This window comes from Amblyomma maculatum, chromosome 8, assembly GCF_055883805.1.
Source record: "Amblyomma maculatum isolate TAMU_Amacu chromosome 8, ASM5588380v1, whole genome shotgun sequence".
Lineage (NCBI taxonomy): Eukaryota > Metazoa > Arthropoda > Arachnida > Ixodida > Ixodidae > Amblyomma > Amblyomma maculatum.
Genome location: NC_139351.1, coordinates 106,376,766 through 106,397,493, shown reverse-complemented (window position 1 = coordinate 106,397,493; position 20,728 = coordinate 106,376,766). Strand labels below are relative to the sequence as shown.

General features: G+C 46.5%; 2 protein-coding genes across 2 annotated transcripts in view; both read left to right on the top strand.

Annotated features, from left to right (window-relative positions):
• Positions 1 to 8,315, top strand: part of LOC146182133 (uncharacterized) — a 319,458-nt gene extending 311,143 nt beyond the window's left edge. Inside the window, exons 3-5 of the mRNA XM_084575901.1 lie at positions 2,629 to 2,881; positions 4,627 to 5,483; positions 8,090 to 8,315. Coding sequence (XP_084432027.1) covers positions 2,636 to 2,881; positions 4,627 to 5,483; positions 8,090 to 8,315 — 1,329 coding nt within the window. The 5' untranslated portion in view covers positions 2,629 to 2,635. The remainder of the gene's footprint in view (positions 1 to 2,628; positions 2,882 to 4,626; positions 5,484 to 8,089) is intronic.
• An 8,036-nt stretch (positions 8,316 to 16,351) lies between these two features.
• FipoQ (F-box/LRR-repeat protein FipoQ) lies at positions 16,352 to 20,727 on the top strand. Its single transcript, XM_084577141.1, has 6 exons — positions 16,352 to 16,608; positions 17,065 to 17,539; positions 17,617 to 17,883; positions 17,942 to 18,108; positions 18,168 to 18,370; positions 18,442 to 20,727. Exons 1-6 carry the CDS (start codon positions 16,516 to 16,518, stop codon positions 18,791 to 18,793), a joined length of 1,557 nt encoding a protein of 518 aa, XP_084433267.1. The 5' UTR covers positions 16,352 to 16,515; the 3' UTR covers positions 18,794 to 20,727.
• Position 20,728: the final 1 nt, after the last annotated feature.

Genomic DNA, 20,728 nt, shown 5'->3' with positions numbered 1-20,728 from the left:
TTGTGCATGGAGCAATAAAATGGTCATAGATAAAGAAGAATGCAAATAGGTTTCACGAGATTCTGACAGCGAGGCGCGCTCGCCGGCGCTGCGCTTTCTCTAGTTGTTCTTTTGGAGGAAATGATAATGGTCTGGAAAAAAGAAAGAAAAAAACATTCTAGGGTGAGAAAGTGGGCAGTTCCCTGATGGCAGGTGGTGCTGGTGTAATAATAATAATAATAGGTTCACAGGAAGGGAAAGGCGCAGTATCTGTCCCACTTGTTTCTGTAGGCACCTGAACCCAGTGAGGAAAGGAGGGGAAATTGGAAGTGACAGTGGAAAGAGAGATATAGGAGCCGTAGTGGAGGGCTACGGAGTAATTTCGACCACCTGGGAATCTTTATCGTGCGCTGACATCGCACAGTACACGGACGCCTCTTCGTTTCGCCTCCATCGAAACGCGGCAGCCGCTGTCGGGATCGAACCCGGGTATAAAAGTTAGATTCCTTGTATTTTCTAATTAAGTTGCAAATATTGCTCACAACCGCTGTAGTTAACATGAGTAAAAGAATATGCACTAGTGGAAGTGGCACAAATGTCTAGAGCTCAATATGATTGAAAGGCGAAGGCGATAAGCACGCAGTTAGACATCGCTATATGCGTTTTGAAAATATGCCTCAATTAAAATGAATTTGTGGCGCACGAACAGGGACCTCGAAGAAAGAAATCAAATACTATTATGTCTCCCCCTCTCCCCACACACACGTACACACACTCTACAGAGAATTATTTACAGTATCTGTTAGAATCAGTGACAGTCTATGTATGTTTTTTTTTTAATAAAGGGTGTCAATAATAAGCAAGGACATAAAAGGGAACTGAGACGTTATCTACAAAGCAGGCTTGAAGAGAGTTCGGTTGATTGAGCTGCGGTGGTAATGGTTACTAACTGTCGTCGCAGATATTAGCCAGTAGTAGTAGTAATAACTATAATATATGTATGCCAGTGGCGCTCGTTAATACACAAAAGCTAATCTACCAAGGGCGCAGCATTACAGTATAGGCGAGATTATTGAACCGTCTTTGTGTACCAATACCATATTATGAAACTAATGACGATATATATTATCGATATCACGATTGCAGTACTATATCAGTATTCGATATCTCCCATGAGACCAGACGTTCTGAACAGCAGTGTTGGCAGCAAGAAACTTTATTAAGCGAATGAACTGAAATGAAAAACTCGTGTCCGGAAAGGATGGAAGGAAGGCTTAGTTCCGAAGGAACAGAAAATGAAAACTCGTGTCATATGTAAGGATGAAAGGAAGGCTTAGTTGCGTCGACCGCCGCAGCAACCTACCCGGCACTCTACCCGGCACGTATGCGTGTGCACCCTCTGTGCAACTGTGCGCAGTTTGCAGCAACCACTACTCCCCAGATGGGGCTGGGACAGGTAGGCCACCGCTGCTTACGGCGGGGGCTAGCCTGCCACAGAATTTTTATCTGTTGTAGGCCGTCATTGCACCCGCCACCGTTTCGGTGGTGGACGACGGCTGATGTTGCGGCGCGCGTATTTCTCTCCCTCTTCCTTTTCTTTCTTCTCTATTTTCTCGTCCGTCTGCACGAGGCAGCGAAGGTGGCTCAGCTACAGAGCCAGTAGCAAGCCCGCGCATTTTCTTTTCCTTCTTCCTAAAGACACAACAACAACCGTTTGCAGTGAAAAGATGTGTTGATGGTGTTGTAGCGGTGCACCCGCTCTCCGTTAGGTGTCGTGGCAGCAGCGAGGCTCGCGCTTCTTCGTGCCTCCGTTTCGAGGGTATCCGCCGGCCTTTCTACCCGCGAGGCGTTCGAGCAATTTCGTGCTTTCATTTCGTTATTTGTTTTTGAGGAAAGAGGGAGCGAGACACGAGTTTTTGCAGTTCGAGGCCCATCACTTTGCTTCCCTGCAGTGTCCCTGTGCAAGCTTAGGGGAACACCATGTGTTGCTCTTCGTCTGCTATACTGGCCCAGTAACGATTGTCCGGTCGTGACCTCGCAGCATGTATAAGCACCGAATCGAACGCGGATGGAGGCTTCGAAGAATGCAGCTGTTGACCCAGATGGGGCTGTCAGCCGGGGCTCAATTGAGACCACGATTCATTTCACACAGCCGACCTGCCAGGATTCAGAAGACGCTTGAAGAAGCGGCTGTCCGGTTATTGTTGGTCTATAGAGAGTTTTAGCTTACCGTGATCCGCGATCGACTACCGTGATCCGCCACCGCGCGTTCCACTGCGCATGCCCAGATCCCTTGACGCCGATAGATGGCGCCACATACTGGACGTCGGCACATAGACCTGACGCGGCGGGACCAATCAGCTTGCGCCCACGCACGGTAGCGAGTCACGGTGGCGGATCGCGGATCCCGATAAGCTAAATCTCTCTTATGTCTGCGAGATTGCATCGTCTGGACATTGTTAAACCATGTCGAAGAGGTTTGAGTGGATCGTCTGGATATTGTTGAAGAGGTTGGAGTTGGTCGTGTAGGTGTTGTTGGATTATGTCGAAGAGGTCGGAGTAGGTCCGCATGGCAAACGGCAGGTTTTCTGTAAAAATAGAAGAGACGATCCTATGTAATCTGAGGCAGCGGGCTCTGTTTGTATGCAGGGCCGAAATGAGCCACCCTACGCTTCTGGACTTTATGGGCAAGATGGGCCTGTACCTGACTCCCTCGGCTTATCAGACAGCACTGTTTACTCCGGACCGCCACCTCACAATGCACGTGGGGCTGGCCTTCACCTACGCACTGAGCGGCCTATTCACCGTCCGCCCTACAGTGTCCCGCACCATCAGAGTCACCGCTGACCTCCTTTTCTCAAGGGCAGGGTACGAGCACCTCACTGACCTGGGCTACTTCAAGGTACGTTTAACTATAGTACTGAGAATATACTAGTACATTGAATGACGACAGATTTTGCTCCGCTGTAACTCGGCTAGTAGGGGTGAAACTTGTTGCATTTAAAGAGAGTGAAGCCCTACTTGCATTTGCGCACTTAATTTTTGAGTTTCTTGCGAAAATGATCGAGAACTAGAAATATTTCCCAAACTTGCGCCAAAGTAACTTATATAATAATTTCAAGATGTACTTGTTTTACAGCACAAAATACAGTACAGTATACACTATACTTGTTATAGTGTATAAGTACAAAATCCAATTTTTTATATATATATATATATATATATATATATATATATATATATATATATATATATATATATATATATATATATATATATATTATGTTTTTTTTTTTTACTAAGGACTAAACATTTTCATGTATTTACCCCTCATTAATGACAGTCACGCCGTAGAAACAATGAACAAGAAAAAAATCAGTTTTGGTTTACCTCTGGTTAACCCTAATTGATTTGCGATAGCAACGGCGGAAGATTCTTTTGCCTGCTACATTATTCCCCTATCACGCCCTCTCAGTGTGAGGTGCTACATTATTGCATGGAGACATTTAAGCTCGTGCTTTAAGAGTATGACGCGAGAGCGTAAGCTACCAGCCTTCTTCTTCCGCTCCTCCTCCTCCTCGGCTGTTTACGGTCAAGCCTGGCATCCGCCGGGGACACGCGACGGCTCGAAGCCTGGCGCAGTATTGCTATCACAATAAAATGCTTAGAGCCAATCGAGACCTATGTATTTTGTCGCACTAATATGGACAGTGGTGAGGAAATTATCATACTGCCTAACCAAATGTTTCATTTTCAGTATTTTGAGAGCAGCACACTATAGAGCAACGCAAAACGACTGAGCGAGGAACATTTTCCTTGGGGGTTTCATGTTAAACAGTGCGAAGTTGCCCAGTCGACGCACTTGCCTATTTTATGAATTGTAGTAATGGCTGCGAAGAGAGCTCTCCTTACTGCTTGGAACACGTAGAAAGCCGCATTCAGCGACTCTTAGCTGGCTGAATATGGATATATACAACAGCAGCAGAAGTCGTCATTTATCCATCAGATGTCATCAAGAATACCGTAGACAAGTTGACTTGTCAGGATGCTCCCACTATTTAAAACATAACAGCTCGTGTCTAACCTTGTGTTCGCAATATATGATAGCCGTAGTCGCTTATGCGTCATAAAACTTCTATTTGACCGATATAATGTTTCTGTACAGCTCCTAGAATTGTGCTTGATTTTAACTTCACATGGTCACCGCTATGGAAGAAAGCTGACCATAGTCGTAGGTTTCTTTTCTGAATATTTTTTTCCGCGAATCGTCACTGCGAATGATTCGCTTGATGGGAAACTTTGGTTTGGTTTGGTTTGTGAGGTTTAACGTTCCAAAGCGACTGAAGCTATGAGAGACGCCGTAGTGGAGGACTCCGGAAGTTTCGACCACCTGGGGATCTTTGGCTGGGAACCAGCGAGTGTATAACTACGGGCGCATTCGTAAATGTGAATGTTGAAAACATTGAAATGAAGTTTCCGGTACCTTTGTTCAAAACGTAGGCCATTTCAAGATATAATTTGGCGTGCTATTGTTTACAACGCAGCCATTTGTAGGTTTCCGTCGTAAGCGCAGCAGCAAAACAACAGAAGCAGCAAAACCTAATGTGCTCATTTTTGCTCCCGATGTCCCAATGTCGTCATCTGCAGGCTCTCGTGGTGGCGTACACAGAGAAGGAACACGGTGATTTGGCCAAAGAAGGAAGGAAGCTGTACAAACGCGTCACTTCCCTTGTTGCGACCGCAACCCGGCTGAAGGATGTCAGCCCGTTCTCCTTGATGAAAGTTCGAGACGTGGCCTTTGACGGAGTCAGCGCCGACGCGTTCGCGTTAGCCATCGAAGAGAAGACTCCCTACTCAAGCAACGACAATGTTGAGTTGGACCCAATGGTCCCCGTTATTGTGAACAGCATCTGGCAGCAATTGTCCCTTGTCGACCTTTACCTCTGGACCAGCTGGCACGTACTGGCGCAATGCGCGTTGCACACAAGTTCGCACGTCGCGTCCCGTGTGGACGACAAGGCTTACTCTCTAGAGTGCTTCAGAAAAGTGTCCTTAGTCCTGGGACCCCCGGTAGCCGCCGTGCAACTGTTTGCAAAGGCTCGCGCCCAAGAGTTGGTCTCGAGCATGGTACGAAACGTCGCTTACTGTCTCACGAAGAACACGTCCCGCTGGGTCCGAGAGTTCGAGGCAAATCCCATAGTGGTAGGACCGGCGCTTTCAGTGAGAATGGAGAACGTGTCCGACGCCTACTTCGAATCGATTCCGGCCGGAAACGAGACGTCGTTCTTGGGCGACTGGCTGCGGTTGGCCGCCGTGAGAAGCCGGAAGATATCGCCTCAGGACGCCCACGTGGACCTCTTCCAGGAAGGCGTGTCCGTCTACCCGGATGGAAACGTGGTGGTGCCCGCTCTCTTTCTGAACAGCCGACTGTACGCGGCCGACGGCCCTTACTCCGTTTACTACGGCGGGTTGGGACATATGGTCGCAAGAAGCATGGTTCAAAGGTATATAGTGCGTCGACTTACTATATGCTTTTGTCCAGTTAATGGCAGCAGAGCGCCTCATTCCGTTTTTTCGCGATTTCTTGTTGGACAGCCATAAGTTCTTGGTCTCGTAAAAGCGCGAATTTTACTTTTTTTAGTTGGCAGGAATTAATTTACCCCTGCATGCGGAGTCATTGCAACCTGAGCTGCATACCAGGTGTTTCGGGGCTTCTAATGTTTAAAAATAGGCCTTTTGACGCGTGGCGGGTCAGGGGTGGAAGCAGCCTTGAGCATTTTGGAGCAGCACAGCTAGGGAGTAGTAAAACAAGTTTCCGGGGTCAAACACTTTTAATGATTGCAATTTTCTCTCCCTGACATCTAGAATAATGCAATTTGATTCCTTTTTTTTTTTGCGAAAGCAGTACTACTCGCACTTTCAAGCCTTCGCGTGACCTCGCCGCAGTTACGTTCGACCTTAAGCGGAGTGACGTCACACCAGCTGCTTAATATGGGGGACCAACTCGCTCCTTGAGATCGCCCAGCCGCAGTTACGACGCGTGGTTGCTGCGCCGCTCACCTGCGGCGCTACTGTCGCTGTGAAGTCACACCAGCTGCTAGATAAGGGGGACCAACTCGCTCCTTCAAAGATCGCCCAGCCGCAGTTACGGTGCGTGGTTGCTGCGCCGCTCACCTGTGGCGCTATTGTCGCTGTGACGTCACACCAGCTGCTATATATGCTGGCGTTGACTGCTCTAGCCGAGATTCTTCACTATGTCGTCGACTAGTAAGGCTAAGGAGAGAGCTGATCGCCAATGTGAAGCCCGGAAGATACAAAGAGCCACAGAAACCGCCGAAAAAGGGGAAGAACGGCTTTCAAAACGACGGGCATGAGATGCAGCTGGACGAAAGCGTTCTACCTCTACGGAATCTGACGTCAGTTTAATGAGTTTTCATAACGCCAGTCAAGACTTAAGTTTGTCGAGTGGTGACCGTAGGAATGCAACTAGGCAGATTCGACGTGCTCAGGAAACCCCAGAAGAACGAGAAAGGCGTTTTGAGAAAGAACGCGTGCAGGCAATTATTGCTTTCGCAATTCTCCAGGCTTAACCAAGTTGAGCCACAGCCATTTTTTATTCGACATACTATGCTCGGCCGACTGTGCGCACATCTCTGACATGAAGACAAAGAGAGATGCGTAGGATATCACAGCTAACTTCAGCAACAATTTGGAACAGACTTGCAGCTAACGGTGTGTTTTTTTCTGCACTTCATATCTGCTCATCAAACCTGACAAAGCTTTTGATGAGTTGATAAATTTAAACCTGAAATGCATGTACCACTTTGAGAAGCACATTTTTGCCCTTATCTTGTGCACACCCTTTGTGATCCTATGGTCGATAAAGCATTGGTCAAGGTGCTCCAGCGAGGACAGATGGCACTGAAGGTATAGTCGTTTTCTTCTTCAGCTTATTTACTTCATGGCCTTCTGTCTGTAGCTCACGGTTCGACGCCGAGGCTTCCTCAAACACGTTGGCGATGCACCCAGTATGGCTGGCAACACTCTAGAGAGCGTTTCTATAGTGATTGGCACCTTCATGACGTCAACCCCATATCATGCTTCAAGTATCCTTTTGTCTCATGCAAGCTTCATGGTGAAGTGTGTGCTTGTTTTCACAGCAGAGCCATTAACACCTCATGTAGTCCACTCCTAACAAATTGTGGTAATTTGCGATGTCTGCTTCACTCTCTGCTCTCACTTACCTCACCACTGGTGATTCAAACTAAGGCTGGGAGACGATGCTGTTACTTGCGCAAAGCAATTTTTTTTTAACATTTATTTCCCTCCAATCGCTTGTGGCCCATTTTAAATTTACTTGCAAACAAACTTTTATTATGCTCCACTTTTTCCAAGTTTATGTAAATTATATAATCGGCGAAGTGCCCATTATTCCTCTGCTAACAGTGTGCTGCCATCATTTTGACTATGACGTCCCCTATGACGTGCACACGTAACTCAGAACATATAATCTATTCTGCGCTTCTCGCAGTCGCCACACATAGCAAAGTTACTTTTTAAAAGGAATTAAAATACATTACTAATTACGTTGCTGAAAATCGAAGAAATATAATTAAATTACATTACAGACTACTGCTCCGATAAGTGATGAAATTACATTACAATTATTTCTGCTGAGTAATTCAATTACTTTTGAATTACTTTGTAGTTTTCATAAATGCAAAAATTAAGTATAGCTGTAGAAAACAAAATGGACGCGACGCACACATTCTTTCGTCTTCGCGCAAAATTCTGTCCCAGAAAACTTTTCCCTCTCTCTTTCCTACAGCACGTGTCATTACAAACAGAAGACGACGGCAACAAAACAATAAAAACTGAAGCATGGTTGAACGCTGGCGAAATGAGCGGCGAACCCTGAGTCTTGCTGGCCCGAAGCTCCGCCGTTTAAAGGCCCAGAAGAAGCTACTTTATTGCTTCTGTGTTCCCAAGAATCAACTTGGCACCTTAGTAATGCTCATGTCATATATATATATATATATATATATATATATATATATATATAAATTACCTACACGCACACAACTGGCGGTTCTCTTGTCACCCGTGACAGGTTCGCACGGCCGGACGCACCCACCGTGCTTCCGTGTGCTGCTGACCAGGCGCTCTCGAAGGCGCCAGACTTCCGAGAGAACCTGCTCGCCTACTGGTGCGTTCGGTTGGCCTTCGATTGGGCAACAAAGGGCAGTACCGTCAAGCGGCTACCCATGTTGGGAGTCCTCGATCCCGCGCCAAAGCTGCTGCTCACCATGGGATGTCTCAAGGCAAGTTGTACCTAAAGCCCCTGGACATATCCCTATAGATACTTCTAGAGACACCTTCTAGCTACATATTGGTATAGTAGATGAGTATACGTACCATGCTAATCAACGATCGTGATGCTACATGGTGCTATCAAAATGCCTGTAGTGACTTGACAGTGGCCAGCACCCTTGTGAATAATGGGTGAATACGATGAGGAAACCATAAATTGGTTTTGAGGAAAGGAAAGACGCACTAACAGTATTCTCAGTGTATATGCTATCGAGTGACTCTAGCAAATGCACATCAACCGCGCCCTGTAGGAAGCCATGAATGAATAAGGGGAGGAATGCTTTTCCATCCTCCGTGCCTTATCCTACGCCTACAAGCCACGTTAAGTAGAGCGGCCTCTAATCAGAAAATATCTACCGACATTAGCGCATTTAAGGTCACCGAAAGACTCTGAACTTCAGTTCCTCATTGAGAAAGTTCCGAATTGTCTTTCGCGTAATTTTGATTTAACGCCGCCTGTTGCTGCAGTGAGGAGTTTCTAAGAGGGCAACGATTTAATGATGGTTGCACCCCTCAACTGGAGTAGTGCGGTGTCAAGAATTTAAGTCCGGAACAGCATTCAAGAAAGCATAGGCTGCAGACCAACGTCTTATCGCTAGTCCTGTGTCCTTCTTTCTGTCTGTTCGTCTCTGAAATGTGTTACGAACAGTTCCGAGAAAACTTGCCATCTAACCCGCCTTTACGTTTTTTTTTCTTTTTTTTTTTTAACCGTGTTTACAAAGGGGGCGCTCGCAGAGGTGCAACAGACGGGTTGAGAAGTATAGCTTAGCACCCAAAGGAATACATACAAGGCACCTTATCCATGCAGCTGACCCAGCCCGGTGACAGCAGCTCCTCCGTTTTTTCATTACGCTACAGATGGGCGTTGGTCTAACTGCCGAGAAATTGTTGTAATGACATAGCGTTAAGGTCTTCATTCTCCAGAGAATGCGAGTCGGCGTTAGCGTCGTGAGCGAAAATTCATGATCATGCCTCTGGCAATTCGTTGCTGATAGGTGACATGGCCGGGCCCTCACTGATCGACGGGTTATGTGGCGGCACGAAAATACATAAAACATGCTAAATTGACCGGCAATTTTTAATCTTTCAAAGCCTCACAGAACAGCTGCATCAGTGAGATTAAAACCTCTTAGAGCGACTGCATCAGACGGATAAACTCACTGATGAACTTAAGAATTTGCGAAGAGGGACCGATTAGATGAACAGAGGGATCAGGCACATGTATCGCTCTCCCAGCAAGTGCTGGGAAGTTAGAATGGATCAGCTAATTGACGATCAGGGCGCATAGACTCAGTACAAACAGTTTGGCAGTGGAATATTATAGAAGCTTCACGTGCAAGCTTGCGGTCCTGCAGGAACTGGGATCGACCGGAACTAATAGCACTGCAGGAATGCGGCAGAAAACCAAAAATTGTCGCAGTACAAATCAGGCGAGGGCGAGAGTACGCAGGTAGGCCCCCTAGGCAGGCGAAACATCACAGCGGTGCATGACACCGGGCACAAACCGACCACGTCCTTGAGCTCACTGCCGCGAAGAGAGAGAGAGAGACGGTGCTTGTTCGTTTCAAGTCTTTAGTTCTTCTAAACAAAGGAAATGTGACTTGGGGAATCTCTACGTGAAGACGCGACGTAAGCTAATGAACAACCCACTGCTGATAGTGGGGGACTTTAATGCTCGCCACACGGCATGCGGCTATAAATTAAGTCTTACAGCAAGCGCACAAAATTGTGAGACGACGTACAAACTCATAATCTGGATGTATGGATCTAATAACTGCATGGCCCGATGCAGCCCCACGGAAGCCTGCCACGTAGCCACGAAGGGAACTATGTAGTGCCGCGGATGACACAACACCGCACCTCACCTTGATGGGGAGTGGCACTAGAGCCAGGAGTGAAATGCAAACGAGAGCCTGGGTACCGATCACAAGATCAGAGAAGTGGTGGTAGAAGGGGGCCCGGGGACCCCTCGAAAACGAAAGGTAGAGGTCTTAAACTGGGACGCTTTCAGGGTACTCAGGTACGACCCGACTCCCGTATCTCACATTTAAGAATTGAGCGATGAGGTGATGCGGACTGTTAAATAGGCCATTGAATTAGTGCAAACCGAAGGCGAGAATGAAGCGGTGAAGGAGACTAATTAATATCTGGAGGAAAAATAAAGACTAGTCACAGACAAAGAAATGACCGGACACGGACAGACATGACAGACACACAGATATGTCCTGTCGTTTCCTCGGAAACGACAAGACATGTCTGTGTGTCGTCGTTGCTGCGCTGGAAATATTAGTAGCTATGCACCAACATGCCCCACAAAGTGTTTTACTGAAAAATAAAGGATTGGAGGACCGACTTCAACAGAGAAGATGGGGCTGAAATATCAGGAAACAGATGGCGGCTTTAAACAAGGAAATTGAAGAGCACTCTATCGCGCTCACCGAGCAAAACTGGCAGAACATCTGCGATATCAGATGGAGATGAATATGAGTACCACGAAGACGTGATGACTTCTTCGCTATCTCTTAGACCCGGATAACATAGTTGCGTCCAAACGACAGCTGGAAAGACTTGTGCATCAATTTGCCGGCACTAAGAATGAACATAAATCCCACCTGACCAGAACCCCTCCCCGACTAAGGAGGGAGAGATAAACGGAATTAAACACCTCGATCTCCCTAGCTGAAGTCAGATCGGAGATTAATCCACTGCGGACTTGAGCAGCAGAATGCTACATAATTTAGACAACAAGTCCACCGCCAACCTCGCAACGTACATGTAGGAATGCTGGGAGAAGGCGGCGATACCGCGGGAGTGGAAACTCGCAAAGCTCATTTTCATTCCCAAGTCAGGGAAGAAACTGGACTTCGAGAACCTCAGGCCGACATTACTGCCCTCCTGCTTGGATAACCTTATGGGCCAAGTCATTCAGACGCTTCTTACTAAGTATATAGAACATAATGTGCTGTGGGCATGATACCAAAGCTGTTGGCATGAGACGTGATGCTGCAGGTCAAGGACCAAATTATAGATATGCAAACCTGAGACACGAAAGTGATCGTGGGGTTGCCAAGGCATTTGACAACATAAGGCACGTGTCGATCTTCGAGAATCTGAACTTCTTTAACGTCGGGAAGAGAATGTACTATTACATCAAGAACTTTCTTACGAACAGGAAAGTCGCTCTCAAGATAGGGGAAGACTGCATCAAGGACATTGAACTGGATAACATGGGACGCCACAAGGCACGGTATTGTCGCCGACCCTGTTCACCATTATGATGTTGAGACTCTCCGAGCAGTTGGCGGAAATTGAGAACCCAAACCATACCATATACACGGATGACGTAGGTAACATTATGGATAAACAAGGGGAATGGCGGGAAAATTGAAAGCTCTCTGCAAAACGCAATTGACATTACTTAGAGCGACTCAAAACGCTATAAGAAATTAGAAACCCGGAAAGGCGAGAGACTGTCACCCGTATATTAAACAGGGAAGGAGGTCCCAGCGAACTAGTCGTGCTCGTTTGGACACTAACAGAGGCATAAAGAAAATAAGGAGACACAGTCGGTCGCCCGAGGTCTCATTTACAGGTCGACCCCTCGACCATACCGTCGCGTAGTGGTGACAAGGCCGTAGACACCAACTGAAGACGCAGGCTTGATGGTACTGAAATTAACTCTTTATTGGGCTGACTTGCGCCCGCAAAAGAGCTAAGCAACTCGGCGGCGGCGATAGCAACAATCGTGCTCGTCGAACAAAGAATGCCCGTCTCACTCGTCAACGCTCAATTTAAAGGCTGCTCAGAACAATCTAGATAACGTCGCAAACTGCTAGTAGCACAACCTGCAACGTTGTAGAAACATACGCGAGTGATCGGAATCTTCGCGACAGATCTCGGCGCATGAACAAACACGGAATACAGAATTGATAAGTGCACCAGAATAACAATGATAAGGCCGCATGCCAGCGGCTGTCGAATAGGAACAAATAAAGGTTTAAACAGTTCGCGGCAATACCTATAGGTACCGAAACAATAAACAGTAGAGAGGACACGCGCGCATACCGAGAAATCGTACTATGCCACAAATAAATCAAGAAGTTTATCCGCCACCTGACAGAACGCTAAAAAAAAAAAAAAAAAAAAAGAAAGAGGAGGTTATCTGGAGAAAATTACAGACGGTTTTTTTTTTCCCCCTCAACCCAGTACTCTATACAGCAAATGGCATCCTGAAGTCTTCCAACCAAAGCGTAAATTTTGCGATGGGGAAGCAACCTATGTCCACATGTTGTGGACATGTCCGACTCTACGACAGCTCGCGCACTCAAGAATGCTGGGAAGCTTTGCTCTACAGCTCAGACCCTAACGTCCAGCAGAACATAATCGGTCAAGCCCTTGCTGCCGCTGTGTCCGAAGGGATTCTGGTTGACGGCTTGGGACGATGGGGGATATGAGCTTTTCTCCTGGCGTTCGTTGATTGGTGTCACAATAAAATTGCTTATTTCTCTGTTTCTCCCACAGGACTGCGCAGTACGTCGCGGTATGACATCCAGCAGCTGCCGTGTGATGGAGCGGCACCTGAATACCTTCACCAAGGCCTTTTCCTGCAGCCCCGGGCAAGACCAGTGCGTGATGCGCTGAATCTTCCACGCTGGCAACAATACCGTCCTTGTACGGCGTATGCATATAGTGCGACGAACAATATTTTTTGCATTTCTCCATTTCTCTTTTGTCCCGTTTGCTAACATGAGTAAAGTTACTATACGCTACAATTCAACAACTCTCCTTTATTGTTCATATCAATAATGAAAAGTTCAACAGAAGCCAGTCTAATTCCTTACAAAGATCCTTCTGAGGCTGTAGGTGGACATGGAACAAAGGGAACAGTATCGCTTACACTGAACTAATTTCATTGTTCGTTTTCGAATGCTCCACAGATGGCGCCACGTACTCTTGCTGTTTCATGTAGCGCTTGCGCAGAAAACCGTTCTTTTCATTGTCGTGCTTAGGCACGAGAGCATTAGGCTATCGCCGTAGCCGATCCCGCCTCGTGCAAAACAGCAACACACTTGTGCTGTGCATTAAACATCGTCGTCTTCGAGTTCCAACTGCAAAACACTCCTGCTGCGCATTGAACGCCTTCGCCGTCATGAAGCTTCATTTGTTCCGCTCCTTCATTTAAAGGCCCACTGTCCACCCTCCGGTCGAAAATATTTTCTTCCCCGGTGACTGTGAGACTTCGCCCCCAGAACGCAAGGCCGCAAAATGTTTTTGAAAAGAGTAACTAATAACGCAGTTACAGCCACCCCAACCACCCGATTCTGTCGTGCTTCTCTCTTCAGTTCCCTCGCAAAGGTTTTTCACCCTCCTGCCCGAGGTCGCCTAGACTCCCCAAGACAAATTCCCCTTCCTCCTCTGCGTTTGGCGGGAGGTGGGGCGTAGCACTCCGCGTGCGCGAAAAAAAAAAAAAAAAAAAAAAAAAAGAAAAGACGGGCGAGGGAGCGCGCACCGCTAAATTCAGTCTGGCCGTGACGAGGGAAAAGCGCGCAGCGAGCGGTACACACCCATCCTTCACCCTCAGACAGCGAGACGGACCAATGAACGTCGTTCCCGACAAATACGTCATAGCTGCGGCTCGACGGGCCAGCGCAGGGAACGGAAAAGCTGGCTTCCCGAAGGAGAGCATGAGAGAGCTTTGAATTGTATTTTCGTTGCTTTGCGGCGCGCGTGTCGCTGTAACATTTTGCACAGACTATCTCCGGTACCTGATCGAAACACTGGGCTCCTTTGCTTAAAAGGGCCTTCCCTGGACAGTGGCCCTTTAATGCCATCGCTCCTATAGACATTTTCAAAATTGGCCAAAGGGCGCTGCCTTATTGGATACTGGGCTGTGTTCATAACACAGAAGAAAGCTGAGGATTCTTCCCCCAGGCCTGCTTCACAGCCCAGTCAAACCGGTTTCTCCGAGGGTCGTGAAAAGGTCCATACCCGGGTGGCTATCCTATCCGGTTGCCAATAGGTAAGGCTCACCTGCAGGGACGGATTAACAGCGATGAGGGCCCGATGCAATAAAATTAGGAAGGCCCCCCACAGTTCACCTCTCCCCACACACACCACCCTATACACTTGACAGGTTTTAGAATTTCCTGCAGAGAACACAAGCCATATTTGCTCAAAGAATCTGCGGTTTGCACGAACATCGCCTGAGCATAAACTTTCCCGCCGAGTACACGAACAGACTGAGCTCTTCTAGTAAACCACCACGACACACAACATACTCCCTCAAAAATCAGAACGCGAATTCATGAAAAATAAATTCCTCAAGTAGTTATTTTCTTGACTAATTCGATAGCACAGGACGATTGGCTGCTTGTGAGCACTGACGAAGTAGAGATGGGTCTTGTTCATAATCTATTGGTAATTTCTAACCGTAAATACGCTGTCAATCATCCAATAGTTTTGCGAGTTCACCCAGAAACCCAACTAACTACAACTAATTTTTTTACTATTGCTATTTATTCTCTTTAATCATTTGTTTACTTAGTTGCTTCCTTTTCTTTTATTGAGAAAGCAATACTGCGACAGCCAAAGCGAGATCTCAGGTGGCCGCAACTACGCCGTGAAGAGGCGTAGCTATACGGTCTCCAGATAAAAAAATCAGCCTGCCGTGGCATTTGAATTTACCTATGCCACGGGTAGGAGCTGCCAACTCGGGTCGCTCCTTTTATATGGGAGGGTGATCTCAGAATCAGCCTGCCAGAACCATTTGCATTCTCGTTACCCCTACGACACGCATGCCGTCCATACGACTTAGTTGAAGCGTGACTTTAATGTGGGCTAGTAGCTTACACTCTCGCATCATACCCTTAAAGGATGAACTAATGGGGACCCACCTGCGGAATGCTGTGACGAATGGGCAAGAGGTGTGGGAGTTACTCTGCCGCCGGGCGCTGTGTCAGCGCTGCTCCCAACTATTACCCCAAAGTCTATGCCGCCATTGTGCAGCCTCACAGGGAAGCTGACTTGTAGGTCTGCAACTTATGTAGATCTCTTTCGGAAAGGGTCATTAGTGTAGCAACTAGAATATATTCTACTCCATTTCCCCGACCAAAAAGGCTTCCTTTGTCACAATCGAGGGCCGAGAAAGGAATGTCACTTGAAGAACGAGCATTTGTGAAAAATAAGGTTGGCCCTGTAAATTGTACAACCGCATATGACTTTCCAAATTGTTTGCCTCAATATGGCGTAAAATCGAAAGTGGAGAGTTGTGCTCAAATTTCGCGAATTACTGAATATCGTAAGCGTCAGTTCATTTTTAATATTTGTTTTCATTATTCACTTCTGTTTCACTTAGTTTTCACTTATTAAACGGCAAAGCCAACGCTCGGTTTATGAAACTAAAACATCAAAAATAAATCAAGTTATAAATTAGCGCTCGCAGGGAAAATCTACGGGACTATCCATGCATTCTAAAGCTGTATAAAGCCCGATCTGAAGAAAAGCTCGCTAGTAAAAACTGCGCGTTTTCTTCTTTTGAATTGCTGCGCGTACACTTACCGTTACCACCGCTAAGCTGCTTGCTTATATGTGTAACGACAGTTTGCTCAGTTGACGCTGAAATATCAACTGGTCTCAACCTGAATAAACTGGGAACTGTTCCCTGAGTGCCGCTACGATGGCGCAGTTGTTAAAGGGAAACTGTACCGGTTTTAGATTTCTATGAGTTAGTGAGGTCGAACGATCATAGCTTGCAGTTTAAAATTACTTCAGCCATTTCAATAGCCACAAATTTCATCCATAAGATGGGAGGGGGTTGAGCGCAAACTCTGCAATGTTTGGCATGGAATGACCCCAGTGTCAAACTCTACTGCACGGTCACGTCAACCGAACAACCATGCGTCCCTTGATACAACAAGCAATTAGGTGACGAGACTTCAGGGTCCACTGGAATCCAGCAGCGTACCAAGTGCCATGCAAGGAGAGGGGGAAGGGAGAGAGAACGCTGCCCTCACACCCGGCGGTGCTCTCTGCAAGACTTGAGAAGCGCGGAGGAGGGGGGAGACGGCGCGGCAGTATAAATACGCGACCTAAATTTAGTGCGCGGGTCCGGACGCCGGAGCCCCGGTACAGACCCGAGGGAAAGCCGCTGTTAGCGGGTCCGACAGCATGTGGGCCGTCACGCAGGACGTGTCCTCGGCGGCTATCGCCAACCTCAAGGAGTCCAGCCACGGGGGCTCCTTCCATGGCCGACATGCTGTGGTGAGTCGATAGTTCACGTACGTTCTTAGAACGCAGAGATCCAAAGCTCTGTAATCTAGACACGCATTGGGCCCGCGCCTCTCTGAAAGGAAGAAGCTTGAATTCTTATCAGGCTAAAAAGTGTCTCACTTAGCAGATTGAATCAGTGACACCGTCAGGACTGTCACGAGGAGGCGAGACGGGTGTACCGTGCCGCTTAATTCTCTCGAGAGACCTTCCCGTGTAGCGCACCCTCAATCAATCAAGCAAGTCCCGAGAATGCCACTCACTTGCAGCAATTCCTGCAGCTGGGCAGAGGATCCTGCGAAATGTACTCGGGACGTCCTGTTCGGGATGGGGATGTTTGGGCCATCTTGGGGCGTCCTCAGGATATTTGGCGTTGTCGAATTAATACAATGTGCCTAAGTGATGACACTCGTCTGTTTTTCTGTCTTTCCGCCTCGTGGCGACGCGTAGACCATCGACAAGCTGCCGGACAAGGTGCTGTTGCTCATCTTCTCGTACCTGCCCCAGCGCGAAGTGGGCCGACTAGCCCGCGTCTGCCGCAAGTGGCGCACCGTGTCCGCGGACTCGCGCCTCTGGACGCATGTCTCGTTGCGGCCCGAGGTGTCCGGACTGCACGTGTCCAGCATCGAGAAGCTGCTGGCGCTCATTTCGGTCCGCTTCGGGGCCTCGCTCCGATACATCGAGCTACCCATCGAGCTCATCACGCACACAGTGCTGCACGAGCTGGGAAACAAGTGTCCGAACCTGACGCACATGCTGCTCGACTTCTCCACTGCCATGCAGCTGCACGACTTCAATGACCTGCACACGTTCCCTACCAAGCTGCGAGTCATGTGCATCTGCCTCTCCGAGGTGATCTTCATGGAAGGTTTCATGCGCAAGATCTACAACTTCATCAATGGTCTCGAAGTATTACACCTCATAGGCAAGTGTTCAGAAGCTCCAATTACTTCATTTGAGAGCTGGTCACTCACACATTCTCTCTCTCTTATCCCATATTAGGCACGTACGAGAAGGTTGAGGAAGAAGAGGAGGAAATCTACGAAGTCATTAACATCCATAAAATCAAGAGTGCTGTGCCAAATCTTCGCTGTGTGAACATGTATGGTATTGCATTTGTGGATGACAGCCATGTTGAGGCCTTTAGTAGCAACTGTATTCAGCTGGAGTGCCTTTCAATCAACTTCTGCGCAAAGGTAACAGGTTCCACACTCAAACTGCTCTTTCAGAGATGTAAGAAGCTCAGGACTCTGCTCATGGCACAGACAGGTAAGAAATGCTCTGAAGTATTTGTGTACTGAAACTTGAACACTATCATTCAACTTAGGTCTGAAGGCTGAACACGTGATGGCAGCTGACTGGGAAAACACAAACATTCAAGAGCTAGATATTACAGCCACAGAGCTCCCGACAGAGTGTCTTAGCGACTTGCTCTCTCGGTTGACCAACCTGCGATACCTCTGTGCAGGCCAGCAGGATGGCTTCACTGACCAGGTAGGGCTCAAGTTGCAAATGTCAATTAATGCATGCCAATTAATGACCTCACTTCACAGGTCTTGAAGGACTGGATGGAGAAGGGGAACATCAAGAATCTCATTGCCTTAGACCTTGACAGGAATGAAAACCTATCTGAAGAAGCACTGTTGAAATTTATCAAGGTACAGGGCCCCATGCTTCAAGGACTTGTGTTGTCTGGAATTCCTCACTTGTGCGAACAGTTCTGGCAAAGCACGCTAGAAATAATCAGGAAAATACGGTAAGTCACGTACACCTTGTAATATGCAAGTCAGAGCCTTATTAATAAGCCTGAGCATATTTTTTTAACAGGATTCTTGTCGTTGGGATGCAAACAGGCTGCTGTAAGAAGATACATCAAAAGATCCACATTGACTCTATGCTGGATGCCATTGCTAATAATTGTGCTGAAATTGAAAGACTGGAGATAGGCTGGGACACTGAGACACTTCGTTTCAGTGACCGAAGCAGCAAGGCGATCGATACAGTGAGAGTGAAATGCCTTCGTTTGCGCTGCTTAGTCCTCTGTGACGGAAAGTACTTTGAACTGGTTAAGTCCAACTTCGATCGAGCTGACAGGCACACCTTGGTTCGTTCTACCACAAACTGTAGAGTCACGCTTGTCTACCTCTTGTCTTGCTTCAAGGACCTCATATTCAACTAAGACTCTCAATGAAATTTTGCCTCACTGCTCACTAGCACGTGGTTAACTGTACAAAACTCGATGAAGAGTGCATTTCACAGGTGTCTAACACACTACTGACATCACTGAACATATATTTCAGCGAAAATTTGTTAACTGCATTGAGGCAGTGCTAAAGCTTTTTAAATAAAATATGGTTTAAGCTACACTGAAGCACTAACAAGCAGATATTACTGAGGCTGTTCTGAACAGCAACTTTCTGGGCAACAGTTTAAATGCATTTGCAAAAAAAAAAAAAGCTGATGATGCACATATTGAGATGTAATGGATAATGGCTACACGTCAAAAACAAACTGTATTTATTGAATATTTGTAAATCAAGTTCAGTTCAGCAATACATTTGCTATCTAAGCGGCTTTTTACATCCAGCTCTGAAATGAAACAGAAATGAACAGACTTTTAACAAAGCATACCAGCATCACTACCGGTGGGTAACTTTGGAAAACCTCTGAGAATCATTCTTGCTTGCTGTTTATAAAATTATTGCACAATCAAGCAATAAAGTGTACAGGATGTATTTGTGCACCAAACGAAATTCGTAGCTTCATTTTTGTCAACATTTAACAGTTTGCTTAACATTTAACCTTCTACATACTTTTCGGCAAGATCAGATTAGCATGAGTCTATGTATATACAAGAGTACTGGAGTACCACAGACAATAAATTATCAAAATGCTGAGAGTCCAGTAAGATTGAAAAGAAAATGTACACATGAAATAAGCAGAAATAACAGTATAAAAAAAGTACATCCATTGCAAGAACAAAAGAATGGGAAAAAGTGTATTAGTGGGCTGACTTAAAACAAACATTACTAAGCATTATTGCTTGACATCAATGTGCAACCGGTATAATGCACAAGACTCTTAGCTATAGCATAAATCAGGCTTGTTTCTTGATATTGCTAAATGTACTGAAAAAGGAAATTGTGCTCGCAGCTACTGTGTATGTTTGACACTGGCTTCATAGTGCATTGTATTCTCTCATTGGGCCCAGCTCCAGGGATGAACACTTTAATAAAAAGATATTGTAACAGCCTTGTCATTTTTTTAAATCTAGAAAACAAACCTAGCAAAAAAGAAGTTAGTAACTGACCAGGATTATACTAAAGGTTTACACATAGTGCTTTTAACCCTGTATTGCCTGGTCTATCAAGTATGACAATGATCCACGAATATGTCATTTCAATTTGTGTTCTCAAAAGCACATCCTCATTCTAGCATAGCAAAAATTGTACATCCTAGCATATTTATGTACTGTCAGAGATGTAGAAATGCTCAAAGATAGTGCACTGCAAAAGCTGGCCCTGATGGCAAAGCAGACTGAAATATCAGATAGTGTAGATACTGCACTGATCGAAAATTTTGTACAGATTTATTAGACATGGCAGGGAGTGTCTGCAAAGTTCGATCACTGTTGGATGTCAAAGGCAAATTTAATTACACTAACTTTAACTTCCTGAGCAAATCTCCCAGGGGACGGATGCTTGTCAGGTCCAGCTGTAAAATGTCCAGAATGTACACATGGTGGAGCAAGCCTCTGCTTGCTGATCATTAAACTGGTTCCTTTTACAACCCTCTGAAGCTTTACTTTGGAAGCAGCTTCAGCATATCATCTGTATGTTCTCATAAGCGTCACAGAGGTGTGGAACAATGGGTGTTTGATTTATCTTTGCTGTGTTTCGGAACTTTTGAGCATAGAACATAACCACATGGGTGTTTGCTTTGATCTTTTAGAAAAATTCAGGACCTCATGAAGGGGGAGGTCTTCTCATTCATGAATGGGTGGATGCTCTGCATATTAAGCTGAATTGTCGGGCTTAACGTCCTAAAGTGGCATGCTGGGTATAACTGAGGTCATTGTAAAGGGCTTCACTTAATATTAGTCCACCACAGGTTT

Bases quoted from the DNA above. Each gene is read 5' to 3' on its own strand.
- FipoQ (XM_084577141.1), top strand. From the start codon at position 16,516: ATGTGGGCCGTCACGCAGGACGTGTCCTCGGCGGCTATCGCCAACCTC. The intron at 17,884-17,941 runs GTAAGAAATGCT...CATTCAACTTAG, and splicing joins TCTGCTCATGGCACAGACAG to GTCTGAAGGCTGAACACGTG. The intron at 18,371-18,441 runs GTAAGTCACGTA...TTTTTTTAACAG, and splicing joins GAAATAATCAGGAAAATACG to GATTCTTGTCGTTGGGATGC.